This window comes from Hypanus sabinus, chromosome 6, assembly GCF_030144855.1.
Source record: "Hypanus sabinus isolate sHypSab1 chromosome 6, sHypSab1.hap1, whole genome shotgun sequence".
In the NCBI taxonomy this organism is placed as follows: domain Eukaryota; kingdom Metazoa; phylum Chordata; class Chondrichthyes; order Myliobatiformes; family Dasyatidae; genus Hypanus; species Hypanus sabinus.
This window is the reverse complement of record NC_082711.1, coordinates 53734862-53753636: the sequence shown is the minus strand read 5'-3', so window position 1 is coordinate 53753636 and position 18775 is coordinate 53734862. Positions and strand designations below refer to the sequence as shown.

Below are 18775 nucleotides of genomic sequence, written 5' to 3'. Positions count from 1 at the left end.
GAACATTAGAACAAACAGAATTAGTTACATATTATGTAACTTAACAGTTTTTAACTGTTCTTCTATACAATTGTCCTAATTGTTCAAGGTAAGCATGTGAATCCTGTGTCAGCTGTATAATTGCAAAGTATCATGGACAGACTCCCCAGTATAAGAACTTCACTATTGGAATTATATAGTGTGTAGCTAGGAAATAGGTAGTGGAATTTAGCTGGCGATTCAGGGACTCCAATGTTTGCACAGGAGTTTCTTGTTGCATCATCTGAAGCTATCCAGTACATCCTGGTGCATCTCCCCAACACCTCTGAGTCACCCATCCAGGGCTTGCTACCCCTACTACCACTTACTCCTGATCATTTTCTTTCCAGCCTTCACCAACAGCAAATGGCTCCACTCCTCCCCACACATCCCATCACCCCGTCGCAACTGATACCATTTCCTTCAATCTCTCATTCTCTAGTCTTCTTCCCCTCACTCTATTCTTTCCCTTCGATACCTCCCAAGCTTCACCATTGATCATCTCCACCCAACCCCACAATGGATTCTGCAATGACTTATAATCAAGGGAAGAATGCTTTTGTGTGTATATATATCTATAAGGACTATTATTCCAGAACTTCTGTACTCCTCTGTCTTACTAATCTTTCCAGGGCGGTACTGCCCTTTTCAGATTTAATTTCTGACTTAAGCTGGTGCCCTTGTTCAGTCTTTTACTTTCCGACACGCCATGAACCAAGTTGCATCTACACACTTCCCTGAAGGAAGAGAAACAAAAAAAATCAGTATCAATAATCCTGCAAAATAATTTAGTGAGCCTGCTTAATACAGCACGGTCAAGAAGATAAGCTTGCTTTTGCAAAGCATTTCTTTGTTTTCACTTGTTGGTGAGTGCCTTTCCCTCATTGCATTACAGCACTGTTCAAATTTCAAATGTACTGAATCTCCTGAAAGCAGCAGGTCTGCAGAAGGGAGGTAGTGGTCGACCATTTGTTCATGAATTAACTTACAGGTAAAACACTAAATGTAGCTGTGTAATTTCTGCAAAGAAAAATAATCTAACTAAATAGCTAGGCACAGAAAATAATAGTATTGCACAACACAAATCAAATGCTTCCAAAATGCTATAAACACAACACAGCAGGTTTCATTCTTCAATATTCCAAACACAAAGTTGCTGTGCATCACGAGACAGGGAAATGCATTAATCTTATGACTTCTATTAATGTGGGAATTTGAATGTCAAATTCTCCCCTTTCTCATGAAGTGGATAATCATTATTTTCACTGGGCTCACCAGCTCACAATACTGGAGACAGATTAATGTTTTTTTTATGAGACTGAAGTGAGTAATGTCTCTTTACTGTTGGTACAAGCGTGAGCATAGCTTACAATGTAATCTCTTCATGCAAGTAAACAGAACCACAAATTTGAGAGGTTTGTGATTTGATAGTTGTTACTTTCCAAACATATTGCTGCTGAGAAATTCAATAAAATACATAATGTTATTTGTTTCCTTTGAAGGAGTTGGAGGAAGGTTTCTGTATATTAATTCTTCAGCTCAACATGAAGGTGACATTGCTAGAATAACCACCACCCATTCATTCCCAGCGAGTATAGGAGTCTGTCACTTGCGTTTCTGGTACTTTATCAGTGCTTCGAAAGAAATGGGCACTCTGAAGGTAAGGGAAATGTTTACAATGGCATTTTAGCTAACTGATTCTATAACTACCCAACCAATACAAGTATTCTTAAATCTTCTTGATTGTTGGGTGTTGCAGTGGAATAAAACGTTCATCTTTCACTACAGTGATCTAGTCCCTGGTTACATCAAACTATCAAATAAATCTCTCTTTGTTAATTGTAACCTTTCTGCCTCCAGTTCTTATTGACTATTAACCATTTGTGAAAATCCATAAGTTAAAGCTCTTAAAGTTTTGACACTAATTAATGTTGAAGTGGGGAAGTAATTTCTATGCAACTAAAGCTATTTTTGGTACTTACCTATAATTTTCTAAACTTTTGGGAATAAAATTCCAAAATGAGCTAGAACAGCAAATGGCAAGCAAATATGATAATTATCTGAAGTCCTTTAGAAGCCTTGGTTGTCAATCCCTCCATTGTGAATGAAATTAAAGCTGTCAGCTCCAAATTTATACTTTCTTCTGCAGGCCACTAATTCCACTACTCACCAGACTGTGGCAGCTGATATTTTCTAGGAATGACTGGCTAATGCCATCTTATTTTCAGCCTGCTTCACCAATCAAAAGAATGCTTCATATTTTACCTCATCAGTGCACTAACCTCACATTCCTTGATTTCACTCATATAAAGAAACCTATTAATCTCTGCCTCAAATGTACTCAGTGACTGAGTATCCAAAGACTCCCTACCCTTATAATGAAGAAATCTCTTCTCATCTCTGTCCTAAATGGCTGGCCCCATATCCCTAGACTATCAACCCTGGTCCTTCACACCCAAGCCAGTGAATCCATCATCCTTTCATCTGTTCTGTGAGACAATGTAAGAAAATGTTATGTTTTTTTCTGAGATAATTTCCCATCATCCGAAATTGTAAATCATATCGGTCTAGGATGCCAGGGCAATTTGGAAGCCAAATGATACATTGGGCTTTATTGCAAGATGATTTGAGTACAAGCATAGAGATATCTTGTTCCAGTTATATACAACCCTTATAAACCTTTATCTTTCTAAATCTTTTTATTAATATTAATAATATGGACAAAATACAGATGATATATTGATAAAGAAATTACCAACATACACATTCCATTACATATGAAAAAAAAACATACATAATAGTTACAATATAAATGAGTTTACCAAGACATAAGCCATAAGATATATGTATGGACATAGTAAATCTAAATATTTCATAATGTATAATATAAAAAAAACAGAAAAAAGAAAGAAAAAAAACCAAAAAAAAATTTATAACCCTTATAAACCAGCATCTGGAATGTCGGAGTCATAAAGCTTATGGCTTATATGAGTCATAAGTCATCAGGAAGGCTCCTTTGGCCCATAATCTCCATGCAAACTATCAAGCACCACCTCTCTTAATTCCTTCTTTATGGTACATAGGTTATGAAGACAAATGTCCCAAATGCAGTCATAGCCATATTAACTGCCTTTGTTACCATTGCAATCTGCAGTATGATTCTAGAAATTTATCCATCTCTGTAACACCATAGGCGCCCAGCAGGCAGCGCTGACACAACCAAGAGGAAGGGAGGGAGTGGGAAGCACCAGAGAAACATTCTATAATGGTCAATAAATCACCTGTTTGGAATCAAGTGATCTTGATAGTGTCTCTGGGCTGGGTGTGTCTGCACCCATGGCTCCTCTCACCTGTGGCACTCCTTCTCTACCACCTGTCCCACAATCCTCATGTAGCTCTCCACCCTCACCTTTCCCAACACCCTTTGCTCCAGCCAGATTGCTAACTTGCTCTCCACTTCACATTGACAAATACAATACAAAAGGTTTAGATACCCTAGCTGTATGTGCCTAATACTTTTGCATGGTACTGTACAAAATTCTTTAGCTTGGTATGCTAGATGCGGAATTGGTATTTCATCTAGTTATACTTTATAGAACTAATATAGTCAAAATAAACATTCAGTGGCCACTGAGTGTATGGTTATGGTCTCACCTGTGATAGCCCATCCACTTTAAGGTTCAGCACGTTGTGTGTTTTGGTATGCTCTTCTGCCCACCACTTCTGTAACACATGGTTACTTGAGTTACTGACACTTTCCTGTCAGCTTGAATCTGTTAGGCCTTTCTCCTCTGATTTCTTATTAACAAGACAATTTTCTTACTACAGAATTCCGACTCACAGCAAGTTTATTTTCTACCCTTGCACCATTCTCTATAGATTCTTGAGCCCTCTGTGTGTGAAAATACCAGTAAACCAGCAGTTTCTGAGATATTCAAACCACCCCCCCCCCCCTCATCTAGTACCAACAATAATTCCACAGTCATATTCACTGTGATCAGATTTCTTCCTCATTCTGATGTTTGGTCTGAATAACAGCCTGTATCTCTGACAACACACACAAAATGCTGGTGGAACACAGCAGGCCAGGCAGCATCTATAGGGAGAAGCGCTTCTCCCTATAGATGCTGCCTGGCCTGCTGTATTCCACCAGCATTTTGTGTGTGTTGTTTGAATTTCCAGCATCTGCAGATTTCCTCGTGTTTACCTGTATCTCTGGACCATTCTGCATGTTGTTGTTTCTACATGCCTGACTGATTAAATATTTGCATTAACGAGCAGGCGTACTTTATAAACTCAGTGTAAGCAGTCAGTAATTCAGAACTGAGAATGAAGTTTGTCACCAAGGGGGTAGTGAATTTTTGTAATGTTCAATCCTGTGACTCTTAATTCCTGAGTAAATTCAAAAGAGAAGTTGATAAATAGTTTGATATTAATTAACTCTGAGTTGATGTAGGAAAGTAGTCTCAGGTAAAAGATCACTTCCAATGTTGGGCATGGCAGAGAAGTCACAAGATCCACCATTACCTCGATTTCTATATTCTTAAGCTCTGCGAAGTGCACTGTTATACCTTATAGTTGGTCTCCTCTGTGCTCTGAAATATTACATACAGGTAAGCTCTCCATTTTAGTTAGCGTCTCCTGATATATGCCTCTTTAGTAGCCAAGGTCTTAATATATATATATAAGTTCACTGCAGCAGGGGCGTGATATTATTTTTTTCTGTCTGTGAACTATCACCTGTGGCATCCTTCATTCTTCTGTAGTTCCAGTACATTTTCTCTCAGTAATTTGAAATGGAAAGGTTCCTTACCTATTTTCCAAGTTATGCATGTTAAACATGGCACTAGCCTCCTTAAAGTGGTAGAAGAGAGTATGTAATTCAACTTCCCGCACCATCCAGACACATTGCCTTTAAACAATCTGGCTATGATTAGGTTAGAATTCCGCAGTGCATGTTTTACTCACTTTGCTAAAATATTTAGCAGAGCAGTTGAATTCTAGATGAGTCTATCAAAGGTTTGTTGTCATCGCTCAAAAATAACATTATTACCCTGCTGCTTTGGGATGTAAACAAAGACAAATTCTGCTCCAAAGTAATTTTTAAAAAGTTCACAGCAAGAACCCAAGAATAGATTTTCTAAACACTTGCCTACTATAAGACTTATCAAAACAACTAACAGGTCCTTGAAAATTTGGAACAACTACATTCCATTTCATGTTCTCAATATCAGTAAATTTCAAAACATGAACATATTTGAAAGTATATTCATAGAAACCTTAGAACTTTATAAAGTCATCTTGTTTTGTGAATAGTCTATAAGAATTGTGGGTTGTAAAGCAAGGTACACTAAACTCCAGTTTCAATTCTCTGATCTGTATGCCTGTCAACTGAGACCCTATATATGTAAAAAAAAAATGTTCTTTTGTTTTTGGCATGCAAAATGTAATAAGTCTGAAATGTTCTCTTGGAGATTGTCTTTCTCGACTTCAACAGAAAAATAAGTATGTGTTTAAATTTTCAACTGATTCTCAAAACACATGACTATCAGTTTCAGAAAGCACTTATACTTGAGCTATGTGGCTCAAAGGTGGAGAGGAACAAAAAATGTGTAAAATTACTGACCTGAAAATGTAAGTTGAGAAGATCCATTCTGCTCAGTAACACTTTGGGAAATACTTTCCTCTTTCAGGTGTACACAGCCGGAAAATCTGGAATGCCCTTGCTGATGTGGTCAGTGTCCGAGAACAAGGAGGACAACTGGATATATGCCAATCTGATGGTTGCCAACAACCATCCATTTCAAGTAGTGTTTGAAGCTGAAGTGGGTGGAGATAAACACATAATTGCAATTGATGATATCTCTTTTACCCTGGGGTGTGTTGCTGGAGGTAATGTACCTTAGAACCCGCATTTCTGTGTTCACGGGTAAGGGTCTCCAGAATCCAATGTGCTGAAACAGACCTGGAGCCCATTATAACCTTGAAGCCATGTTTAGACACCAGATTCTGTCAACAATCTAGCCTTTATTTAGACTCTACTTATAAGGTCATGTTTTCATATTAACTTTTAGATCGGAAGCATGTTGCAAGATCCTGTCTCCCCACACTACCATTTACTAAAAGATTCAACATGTAATCTGTAGAGCATCTCATTACAGTAATGAAGGCACTTGAAATGTCAGCAGTAATTAAAATATTTTAACCACATGTTAATGTTTTCCAGGTCTTCAATGGTAAAACGAAAGTGTAAAACAGAATGTACTTTGAAATTATTTTTCTAATCTTATTCTTCATCTCAAAACTAGCATGTTATGATATATTTCCATAGCACAGCTTATCTCAGTCTTCATAACTTTCATTATAAACAATAGGTGCAGAAGTAGACCATTCGGCCCCTCGAGTATGCACTGCCATTCTGAGATCATGGCTGATCATTCACTATCAATACCCAGTCCCTGCCTTGTCCCCATATCCCTTGATTCCCCTATCCATCAGATATCTCTCTAGCTCCTTCTTGAAAGCATCCAGAGAATTGGCCTCCACCGTCTTCCGAGGCAGTGCATTCCACACCTCCACAACTCTCTGGGAGAAGAAGTTTTACCTCAACTCTGTTTTAAATAACTGACCTCTTATTCTCAATCCATGCCCTCTGGTACTGGACTCTCCCAACATCTGGAACATATTTCCTGCCTCAATCCTATCAAATCCTTTAATTACCTTAAACGTTTCAATCAGATCCCATCTCAATCTCCTCAATTCCAGTGTGTACAAGCCCAATCTCTCCAATCTCTCTGCGTAAGACAGCCCTGCCATCCCAGGAATCAATCTAGTGAATCTACGCTGCCCTTCCTCAATTGCCAGAATGTCCTTCCTCAAACCTGGAGACCAAAACTGTACACAATATTCCAGGTGTGGTCTCACCAGGGCCCTGTACAAATGCAAAAGGACATCCTTGCTCTTGTACTCAATTCCCCTTGTAACAAAGGCCAACATTCCATTTGCTCTCTTCACTGCCTGTTGCACTTGCTCATTCACCTTCAATTGACTGGTGAACTAGGACTCCTAGGTCTCTTTGCATTTCTCCCTTGCCTAACTCTACACCGTTCAGACAATACTCTGCCCTCTTGTTCCTGCTTCCAAAGTGGATAACTTCACATTTATTCACATTGAATGACATCTGCCAAGTATCTACCCACTCACCCAGCCTATCCAAGTCTCCCTGTATTCTCCTAACGTCCTCTTCGCATGTCACACTGCCACCCAGTTTAGTATCGTCAGCAAACTTGCTGATATAGTTTTCAATGCCCTCATCTAAATCGTTGACATAAATCGTAAAGAGCTGTGGTCCCAATACAGAGCCCTGTGGTACCCCACTAGTCACCTCCAGCCAGTCCGAGAAACACCCATTCACTGTTACCCTTTGCTTTCTATCTGCCAACCAGTTTTCTATCCATGTTGAAACCCTGCCCCCAATGCCATGAGCTCTGATTTTACTCACCAATCTCCTATGTGGCACCTTATCAAATGCCTTCTGAAAATCTAGGTACACAACATCCACTGGCTTACCCTCGTCTAACATCCCTGTTACACCCTCAAAAAACTCCAACAGATTAGTCAAGCATGATTTGCCCTTGGTAAATCCATGCTGGCTCGGCCTAATTCTATTACTGCCATCAAGATGTGCCACTATTTCGTCCTTAATAATGGACTCAAGCATCTTCCCCATGACTGACATTAGGCTAACAGGGCGATAGTTCTCTGTTTTCTCCTTCCCTCCCTTCTTGAAAAGTGGGATAACATTAGCCACTCTCCAATCTTCAGGAATTGATCCTGAATCTAAGGAACATTGGAAAATGATTACCAATGCATCCGCAATTTCCTGAGCTACCTCTTTTATAACCCTCAGATGCAGACCATCTGGACCCGGGGATTTATTAGCCTTCAGTCCTACCAGTCTACTCATCACAGTTTCTTTCCTAATGTCAATCTGTCTCAATTCCTCTGATATCTTATGACCCTGGCCCATCCATACATCTGAGAGATTGCTTGTGTCCTCCCTGGTGAAGACAGATCTAAAGTACGCATTAAATTCTGTTGCCATTTCCCTGTTTCCCATAACCATTTCTCCCAATTCATTCTTCAAGGGGCCAACATTGTTCTTAACTATCTTCTTTCTCTTCACATAGCTAAAAAAGCTTTTGCTATCCCCTTTTATATTCCTGGCTAGACTGAGCTCATACCTGATTTTTTCTCTCTGTATTGCTTTTTTAGTCAAGATCTGCTGTTCCTTAAAACTTTCCCAATCATCTGTATTCCCACTCATCTTAGCCCTGTCATACTTCTTTTTCTGTAATGCTATGCAATCTCTGACTTCCTTTGTCAACCACTGTGGCCCCTTCCCCCTCTTTGAATCCTTCCTTCTCATTGGAATGAACTGCATTTGCATCTTTTGTATTATGCCCAAGAATATCTGCCACTGCTGATCCACTGTCTTTCCTGCCAGGACATCCGCCCATTTAACTTTGGCCAGCTCTTCCCTCATGGCTCCATAGTCTCCTTTATTTAATTGCAACACTGACACCTCTGATCTGCCCTTATCCCTCTCAAATTGTAGATAAAAACTTATCATGTTATGATCACTACTTCCTAATGGCTCCTTGACTTCAAGATCACTTATCAATTCCTGTTCATTACACATCACCAAGTCCAAAATAGCCTCGTTCCTGGTTGGCTCAAGCACAAGCTGTTCCTAAAATACATCCCTTAGACACTCCACAAACTCCCTATCCTGGGGTCCAGCACCTACCTGATTCTCCCAGTTCACCTGCATGTTGAAATCTCTCATAACGACTGCATTACCTTTAGCACATGCCAATGTTAACTCCCTAATCAACTTGTACCCAATATCCACGCTTCTGTTTGGGGCCTGTACACAACACCCATTAGGGTCAAATGACAAATTATGACAAATAAACTTTATAAATTTGAGCTACAAGTCCAACTTATGTAATATGAACAAATGTAGCCTCTCCCGAGCTTGCTGGCACTCACAGGATATCAAGTGTCAGTGAGGGCAGATTCTGTATCCATGTTAAAAGGGCTTATTTTCAATGATTATTTTCAGAATCAGGTTTATATCACTGATATATATCAGAAATGTATTGTTTTGGGCAGCAGTACAGTGCCAAGAGATTACTTTAAGTTAAAAGTAAATGAATAGTGCCAAAGGCATAGAATGAGGGAGAGTTCATGGATTCATGGACTGTTTCAAAATCTGATGATGGGATGAAAGAAACTGTTACTAAACTGTTGAGAGTGTATCTTCAGGCTCCTGTACCTCCTCTCCAACGGCGGTTATGTGAAGAGGGCATGTGCCCTCTTAATGATAAGGGTCTTAATGATGGATGTTGTTTTCTCAAGTTCAAGTTGCGGTTCAGGTTTATTGTCATTCAACCATATCCCTGTATACCACCAAATTACACAATGTACTTCCAGACCAAGGTGCACAACACAGTACATATAATTCAAACATAACATATAAAGTAATATTACCACAAACATCCTCTTGAAGATGTCCTTGATGGTTGGATTTAGGTGTTATGGGATTCAGCAATAACAATTCAGCATAGTTAAATGTCCAAGAATGTCAGTGCAGTGTTATGATATAACTTGATACTGAGCCATCCAAAGATTGTGATAGAAGAACTGTCATGAAGAAGTAAAGAGATGAAAAGGCAGAGGAGCCGTTTAGAGCTCAGAATATTATAACATTATCAACTACTATTATCTTTAACTTAGCTATAACTTTATGGCCTAGCATATTCCTCACATCACCATAACCATCAAGCAAAGTAATCACCCTGCTCCCCCCATCTCTCACCTGTTTATCACTACTTACACTCCCTACTTACATCTTCCTATCATTTGCTAGCTCTTTCTCTCTGTTCATAATAGTTACTCCCCTCTATCTTCCAGTCCGGATGAGGGGTCATGACCCAAAACAATGACTGTCCATTTCCTTCCATCGATGCTTCTGACGTACTGAGCTCCTCCAGTATTCTGTGTGTGTTGCCTGGAGACCACACAAGTCCATTGAGGAGTGAAGAAGCTTTTATAGTCTTAGTTACTATCACATTAGAAACCAAATAATACAGTCCTGCTACCAAATAACTACTTACCATTACATTGAAAGTTAAGCCTTTCTGATAGATTTGTTTCAAGATTTGCAACCTGTGTTTAGTCACTTTCTTTCTCAGTTTCCTGTTAAAGATACAAACTTATTAATGCAAATTTCTTCTGAATGGAAGCACCTTTCTCTTTTGAAGATTAAATAGAGCACTTCAGCTTTTAAATTACTGCCAGTGTATGGAGATGACATTCCTGAAAGTAAATAAAGGCTCTGAGCAGTTAATTTTTATCTAGACATTTTTCACATCACCCCCCCCCCAACAAAAAAAACATGGATTTTCAAGTTATGGCTACAGATTGGACAATGACTCATTAAATGTGCCGTTGTCTATTAAGATTCTAGGTGAAATGCCAGGTGAAATCAGAATATTAAACAATTTTAAATTAAAGAAGAAAGATATTCAGTACACCATTTCCAGGTTAGGACTGTGGAGCAGAGATAAGGTGACAATGCCATAGAAATGACTTGCTGATATGCAACTTACAAAGGTGCTGGAGCAGGGGTTTCCATGGACTTCTTGCTTAATGGCTCTTGGTCCGCAGTATAAAAAAGGTTGGGAACCCCTGTGCTAGAGGAACTCAGTAGGTCAGGCAGCACACAGGGAAGGAAATGGACAACTGTGTTTTAGCTGAGATACTTCATCAGGACTAGAACGATAGAGGGAAGATATCTAGTGTAAAAAGATGAAGGGAAGAGGTGAAGCAAGTACCAGCAGATGATAGGAAAATCCGGGTGAGGGAGTGATGAGCATATAACCATATAACAATTACAGCACGGAAACAGGCCATCTCGGCCCTTCTAGTCCGTGCCAAACGCTTACTCTCACCTAGTCCCACTGACGTGCACTCAGCCCATAACCCTCCATTCCTTTCCTGTCCATATACCTATCCAATTTTACTTTAAATGACAATACTGAACCTGCCTCTACCACTTCTACTGGAAGCTCATTCCTCACAGCTACCACTCTCTGAGTAAAGAAATTCCCCCTCGTGTTACCCTTAAACTTTTGCCCCCTAACTCTCAATTCAGGTCCTCTTGTTTGAACCTCCCCTACTCTCAATGGAAAAAGCCTATCCATGTCAACTCTATCAATCACCCTCATAATTTGAAATACCTCTATCAAGTCCCCCCTCAACCTTCTACGCTCCAAAGAATGAAGACCTAACTTGTTCAATCTTTCCCTATAACTTAGGTGCTGAAACCCAGGTAACATTCTAGTAAATCTTTTCTGTACTCTCTCTATTTTGTTGACATCTTTCCTATAATTCGGTGACCAAAACTGTACACAATACTCCAAATTCGGCCTTACCAATGCCTTGTACAATTTTAACATTACATCCCAACTCCTATACTCAAAGCTCTGATATATAAAGGCCAGCATACCAAAAGCTTTCTTCACCACCCTATCCACATGAGATTCCACCTTCAGGGAACTATGCACCATTATTCCTAGATCACTCTGTTCTATTACATTCTTCAATGCACTACCATTTACCATGTATGTCCTATTTGGATTATTCCTATCCAAATGTAGCACCTCACACTAATCAGCATTAAACTCCATCTGCCATCATTCAGCCCACTCTTCTAACTGGCCTAAATCTCTCTGCAAGCTTTGAAAACCTACTTCATTATCCACAACGCCACCTACCTTAGTATCATCTGCATACTTACGAATCTAATTTATCACCCCATCATCCAGATCATTAATGAATATGACAAACAACATTGGACCCAGTACAGATCCCTAAGGGACACCACTAGTCACCGGCCTCCAACCTGACAAACAGTTATCCACCACTACTCTCTGGCATCTCCCATCCAACCACTGTTGAATCCATTTTACTACTTCAATATTAATACCTAACGATTGAACCTTCCTCACTAACCTTCCATGTGGAACCTTGTCAAAGGCCTTACTGAAGTCCATATAGACATATGTGGGATGAAGGAGAATATGAATTGCATTAGAAACTGGGAGGTCTATGTGGAGGTAATGAAGATGGAATCTGATAGGAGTGGGAGTGAAGCATGGAATCAAGGGTGGCAAGCGTAATCAGTGGGAGAACTGTGGGGCGAAGGAGATAGAGCGATAGGGCCAGCTGGATCAGGAGGCAAGAAAAAGGGTGGGGAGGAACAGAGGGGCCAAGTTACTGCACTTCAATCACATCATCCAAGAGAGACCCTAATGAAGAATCAACTAACATTTGTGAACTGAGAAGCTGAGACTAGAGCAACTTCAGCCAAAGGGAATTTAGATAGTTTTGTCATTCCTTGTCATTAATGTATACTATACATTAGGCATCTGTGGTATTGGGATTTCTTAGTGTCGTACTGGAAGCCAGGATTTTGTGCTTAAGTGAAAGTTGGCAAAAAGAAAAATAAGGAACCAAATATACCACAGAGGTTTGCAATTGTTAGTAAATGGAAACCTCTCTCCCAGTGCAGGGTTTAAAACTTGCCGCAAATGAAATGAGAAAGTGATAAATCTTAACTTTGACAACATGAACAGGAAAGTGGCAAATTTTTAACCCATTTACCTTTCCCTTAGCAAATACAAGGAAATCTGCAGATGCTGGAAATTCTGGTGGAACACAGCAGGCCAGGCAGCATCTATAGGGAGAAGAACTGTCAATGTTGCGGGCTGAGACCCTTCATCAGGATGACAGCACTTCTCCCTATAGATGCTGCCTGGCCTGCTGTGTTCCACCAGCATTTTGTGTGTGTTGCTTACTTTTCCTTTAGTTTTGATTTCCATTGAAGGAGGTCATTTTAGAAGGAAGAAATAAAGAACATTATTTAAATAGCAACAAAAAAGAGCAGGAAACTACAGCACAGAGGGGTTTGGAGATCCTTGTACACAAAACACTGAAAACTGGTACACATTGTGCCGGAGGATTGGCGTATTGCTCATGTGGTTCCATTGTTTAAAAAGGGTTCTAGAAGGAAGCCTAGCAATTATAGACCTGTCAGTTTGACATCAGTGGTGGGTAAATTAATGGAAAGTATTCTTAGAGATAGTATTTATAATTATCTGGATAGACGGGATCTGATTAGAAGTAGCCAGCATGGATTTGTGCGTGGAAGGTCATGTTTGACAAACCTTATTGAATTTTTTGAAGAAGTTACGAGGAATGTTGACGAGGGTAAGGCAGTGGATGTAGTCTATATGGACTTCAGCAAAGCCTTTGACAAAGTTCCACATGGAAGGTTAGTTAAGAAGGTTCAGTCGTTAGGTATTAATGCTGGAGTAATAAAATGGATTCAACAGTGGCTAGATGGGAGATGCCAGAGAGTAGTGGTGGATAATTGTTTATCGGGATGGAGGCCGGTGACTAGCGGGGTGCCTCAGGGACCTGTTTTGGGCCCAATGTTGTTTGTAATATACATAAATGATCTGGATGATGGGGTGGTAAATTGGATTAGTAAGTATGCCGATGATACTAAGGTAGGAGGTGTTGTGGATAATGAGGTGGATTTTCAAAGCTTGCAGGGAGATTTATGCCGGTTAGAAGAATGGGTTGAATGTTGGCAGATGGAGTTTAATGCTGAGAAGTGTGAGGTTCTACATTTTGGCAGGAATAATCCAAATAGAACATACAGAGTAAATGGTAGGGCATTGAGGAATGCAGAGGAACAGAGAGATCTAGGAATAACTGTGCATAGTTCCCTGAAAGTGGAGTCTCATGTAGATAGGGTGGTGAAGAGGGCTTTTGGAACACTGGCCTTTATAAATCAAAGCATTGAGTACAGAAGTTGGGATGTAATGCTAAAGTTGTACAAGGCATTGGTAAGGCCAAATTTGGAATATTGTGTGCAGTTCTGGTCACCGAATTATAGGAAAGATATCAATAAATTAGAGAGAGTGCAGAGACGATTTACTAGGATGTTACCTGGGTTTCAGCAATTAAGTTACAGAGAAAGGTTGAACAAGTTAGGTCTCTATTCATTGGAGTGTAGAAGGTTGAGGGGGGATTTGATCGAGGTATTTAAAATTTTGAGAGGGATAGATAGAGTTGACGTGAACAGGCTGTTTCCATTGAGAGTAGGGGAGATTCAAACTAGAGGACATGATTTGAGAGTTAGGGGGCAGAAGTTTAAGGGAAACACGAGGGGGTATTTCTTTACTCAAAGAGTGATAGCTGTGTGGAATGAGCTTCCTGTAGAAGTAGTAGAGGCCAGTTCAGTTGTGTCATTTAAGGTAAAATTGGATAGGTATATGGACAGGAAAGGAGTGGAGGGTTATGGGCTGAGTGCGGGTAGGTGGGACTAGGTGAGATTAAGGGTTCGGCACGGACTAGGAGGGCCAAGATGGCCTGTTTCCGTGGTGTGATTGTTATATGGTTATATGGTTAAAAGAATATAGAAAACTAATGAAATGTTAATCATGTTTTTTTGAGGGATATTGAATATAAAATTAAGGAACTCCTAATGCAATTATGCAAGGCACTAGTGATATAATTTCTAAAATATTGTGAACAATTTTTAGCCCTTTATATAAGGACAAATGTTATTTCATTGGAGGTAATTCATAGAAGGTTGCCTCTAATGAACCCAGGTTTTGAGAGTTTGTTGTATGAAGAAAAGTTAAACAGAACTGTGGTATTTCCCAATTACAGGAAGGATGGAAAGGGTGTAGAAGGCGTTTACCAGGTTGTTGCCTGTATTAGAGGACATTTGGTGTAAGGAGAGGTTCGACAAACCAGAATAGTTTTCTCTGGAATGGCAAAGGCTGAAAGGACACTTTACTGAAGTTTATAAAAGTACAGCGGACATAGATGGACATCCAAGTTTGAAATGTCTAATAGTAGAGAGTATTAACTTAAGGATGGGGGGGGGGGTTGTTTAATAAGGTGTGCAGGACAAGCATTTTAAAAATCAAGTGGTGCGTTCCTGGAATACACTACTAAGGGGTTGGGGGATGCTAGAATTAGATACATCAAATGTTTTTAAGAGGCTCTTAGATAGGCATATGAATAATGAGGGAATGAAAGGATATGGATTATGTGCAAACAAAATGGATGTTTAGCACAACATGGTAGTCTGAAGGATCTAACCCTGTACTGCATTCTATGTTCAATTTTGGCTGAAAACTCATTAACGTCAAGAAGAAAGTCCATCTTTTTGAAGCACTCGGAGTTCAATGGGTGTGGTGTTTCCTCTCATGAAGGTATCCAGAACATGGCAGAGTGGCCATTAAAGAATGAGATGAGCAAGAAGTTATCTCTCAAAGATTTGCAAATTTCTTGCTACAGAGAGTCATGGAGAGTGGAAGGGAGAAGCATCTATGGTGTATTTAAAAGTAGACAGATTTCTAATTCTGTGTTATGGGGAATGGGAGGAATAGCGAACAGGGAACATTGGAGCAGTCAAGGTCCAATTGACTGGCAGAGCAGATTTGAAGGGCTGAATAGTCCCATCCTATTCTTGTTCCTTATGGCTTTCAGCCTTGATAGCTTCTATGTGGTTGTATTCCAAGCTATGTAGCATAGGGCACATTCCAAAGGCATGGTTCTTAAGAGCACATAACCAAAATGAACAGTGAATATAACCTACAGTAATAGTATCAGCAGCTTGGACAGGAGCACAGACAATCTGTGATCTCTCAAGGAGAGGTGTGGATAGAAGAACCTTCCCACCCCCTGTCACACCCCAGCAAGTCATCTCTGTAAGTGGTATAAGTTCCAGATGAGAAGTACACACTGATTCATTACATGATGATACATGTCTGCTTTCCAATTGTATACCAGCCAGTTCCTCTGTTGTTACAAATTATCCAGCTCAGACACATCCACCCAACTGAATTTACATCCTAGAATTCAATAGCTATAGTTCCACAAGGTCTCCCATTGTGGGCTACTGAGCTCTTGCCACCTTCTAAGTTTTATTCACAAAAGTGGTACTAGAAATGATCAAAAAACTTGCACCAAGCAGTCTGCAAGGTTGATTATCGGTTGTTTGTGATCAATGCTGCTGTTCATCAGATAAAAGATTGAGTATTTTGGAATAGTGAAGTAACTAGGTACTTTTTGTGTTGTTCTGGTTGAAATGGAAGGAGAAGGATTGTTTATCGGGGGAATGGGGAAGATCCTTCAGGAGAACCTCTCCATAATAAGTCAAAGCTTTACAGTAGTAGCAGTTTAGTCTACAGCTTCTCCCTCTGCAGTTTCTAGTTCTTCCTTTCATTTTCCTCTAAGTATTCCCTACCCTCACCTACCTGGTCAGAGACAATTCTCCTAGCTCTCCAGCAAGACCTAGCCTCTGGGCATTTGTCTGCTTTGACTGGTGAATTTGATATCATTCACTGCACCTTCATACAGCTCCATTTTGAAACAATGAGATATAATCTGGGAGTTCTTATGACTCAGGCTGTTAACAAGGTTATTGCAAAAGTCTGCTGTTAACTTCATCCTGCCAGCATAGCTCACACCCTAACTCACTCACAATAGGATTAATACACATCTATTGACTTTAAATCAAAGCTCTTTTTTTGGTAGGGCTGGGTGAAACAGCAAATGTAGCTACTAAAACTTAGAATGAGGAGGTTCTTAGATCATACAATTGATCTAGTGAATTGTTAATGTAATATAAAATATCAGTGAAAGTAACACCTCAGAATAAAACTGCACAATCCATATTGTACACCTAAATATTGTAGGCTGTTGTTAGAATTAGTAAGCAAAATGTTATCAGCACAAAAGTCTGTACGGATTAGCTGAAAATTGTTATGAGCACAAAATAGATTCTATTTAATTTTCTTGACATTTTTCCATTTTCTTCCTGCTGTTCATCATTATCTTCAGTACTCCCAGGCCAATTTGCAGTGTAAACAATACCATACTGGAAACTCTGCAAACAATGAGAACTATCAAGCCAGTCCCACCATGCAAACTTCGTCAGGCAGGGATGCTCCCCTATGTCAATTCAAATGTGCTTTGAAGGAAAACAGCACTACTCTAGGACAACTGCCAAGATACCACATCAAATATTCTGGAGCCTTAATGAGCCAAAGTAAGATGCACCTGCCTAGGATCGGGAGAAAAAAAAATTACTCAACCTGTTCATCCAACTGTCAGTTCCCAAGAGGTTAATTGAAAGTTGTACCCCCAGAAGCATTTTAGGTATACTCACCATATTGAGAAACACAAATAAGTCTCCACACATGACATTCAAACAATTCATGCCCTGACAAGTTCTAAGTTTGGATGGAAGTTCGAAGTAGGGAATTCTGTTTTGGATATTAAAAGAGGCTTATCACATTAACCCAAATAGACAGTTTGGGATTTCAGTACTTCCAGCATTTCTGTTTTTAATTAGGGTACCAACTCTACTTTGATTCCCCTTGTACCATTAATGGCAGAAGATCACAGTTGGATCTTTGCATGAGAAGGCCTTGTCTGCCCTTAGTTTCAAACCTTTATACATTTAATTTTGTGTATCCATGACCCTTCCATCCCTTCCATCCCTCAGTCTCCACAGTGTGCAGTTATTTTGACTCCAGGTGATGGTACAAAATAGCCAGCATCAGTTCATGTGCCAGATATAGTCTTTTTCCATTTGAAATCAGGGGAATGAAAATTAGCAGAAGTGTGTTGTGACAGGTTTATGCTAATTACCATTTTCCACAACTATCTGGAAAATGTAACAAAAGGGAAATGGTTAAACCCAAGGCAATTACTCCTTGTGATTCCTTATTGTTTTTCCCTCTCCCACAGAATTACCCATGCCACTGCCAGCGACATGTACCCCGGTCTCTTTTCAGTGCCGGCATACACAGATGTGCATTCGTCCATCCTGGGTCTGTGACGGTGAAGAGGACTGTGCAGATGGAAGCGACGAATCTAGTTGCTCAACGCTGATTCCAGGCTCCTTTCCTCCTGAGCATCAATGTAAAGATACAGAATTCCAATGTTCCAATGGAGAATGTATCCCATCTTTGTTCAGCTGCGATGGAGTCCCAGATTGCTCTTCCAAAGATGATGAATTTGGCTGCTGTAAGTACGATCAGATTGTGGTTTGTGAAATCATACTTTACACATCAGACATAGATTTATAATGTACTTTCATATGATCCATCATGGTTGAGAAAGATTCTTTGCTGTGATTTGCACAACATCTATACATTTTCCTACCCAGCATCTGGGCGGTGGCTACCACTCCCTTTTTAGGCTCCGTACTTACACAATTAGTCTATTCTTATGACTAATGTTGTCACTAAGTCAACATACTTGCAGCTATAATGAAAACAAGCACACACAGCAGAACCTAAGTTTGCTCACTAATTGAAATGATCCCCTTACTGGATGAACAGAACAAGGAGCACCCTATTTTGCCTCATTTGGGTAAGCATCAACTACAGAGTTCTCTTGACTTGTTGGCTGCTAAAGTGACTTTGAATTTTATGCCTTGGCTTCACTTGTGTCATGAAAGGAGCATGAGATGCAGGTCCTTCCTCCCTGCCTGGAGAATATTATGAGCTGAGAGCTAACGATCTTGAAATCCAGGATGCTCAGTCTCTGCTCCGTTTTCAGGGGCATAACATATCGGGAAACTCAAGATAAAAAT

The 18775-nt window shown here is 39.9% G+C and overlaps 1 protein-coding gene across 3 annotated transcripts in view; it reads left to right on the top strand.

Moving 5' to 3' along the window:
• The window catches only part of malrd1 (MAM and LDL receptor class A domain containing 1), a 430000-nt gene that overhangs the window by 365120 nt on the left and 46105 nt on the right, over positions 1-18775 (top strand). For all 3 annotated transcript variants that reach the window (XM_059972137.1, XM_059972136.1, XM_059972138.1), the window contains 3 exons: positions 1521-1678; positions 5712-5910; positions 17926-18204. In XM_059972137.1, coding sequence (XP_059828120.1) covers positions 1521-1678; positions 5712-5910; positions 17926-18204 — 636 coding nt within the window. The remainder of the gene's footprint in view (positions 1-1520; positions 1679-5711; positions 5911-17925; positions 18205-18775) is intronic.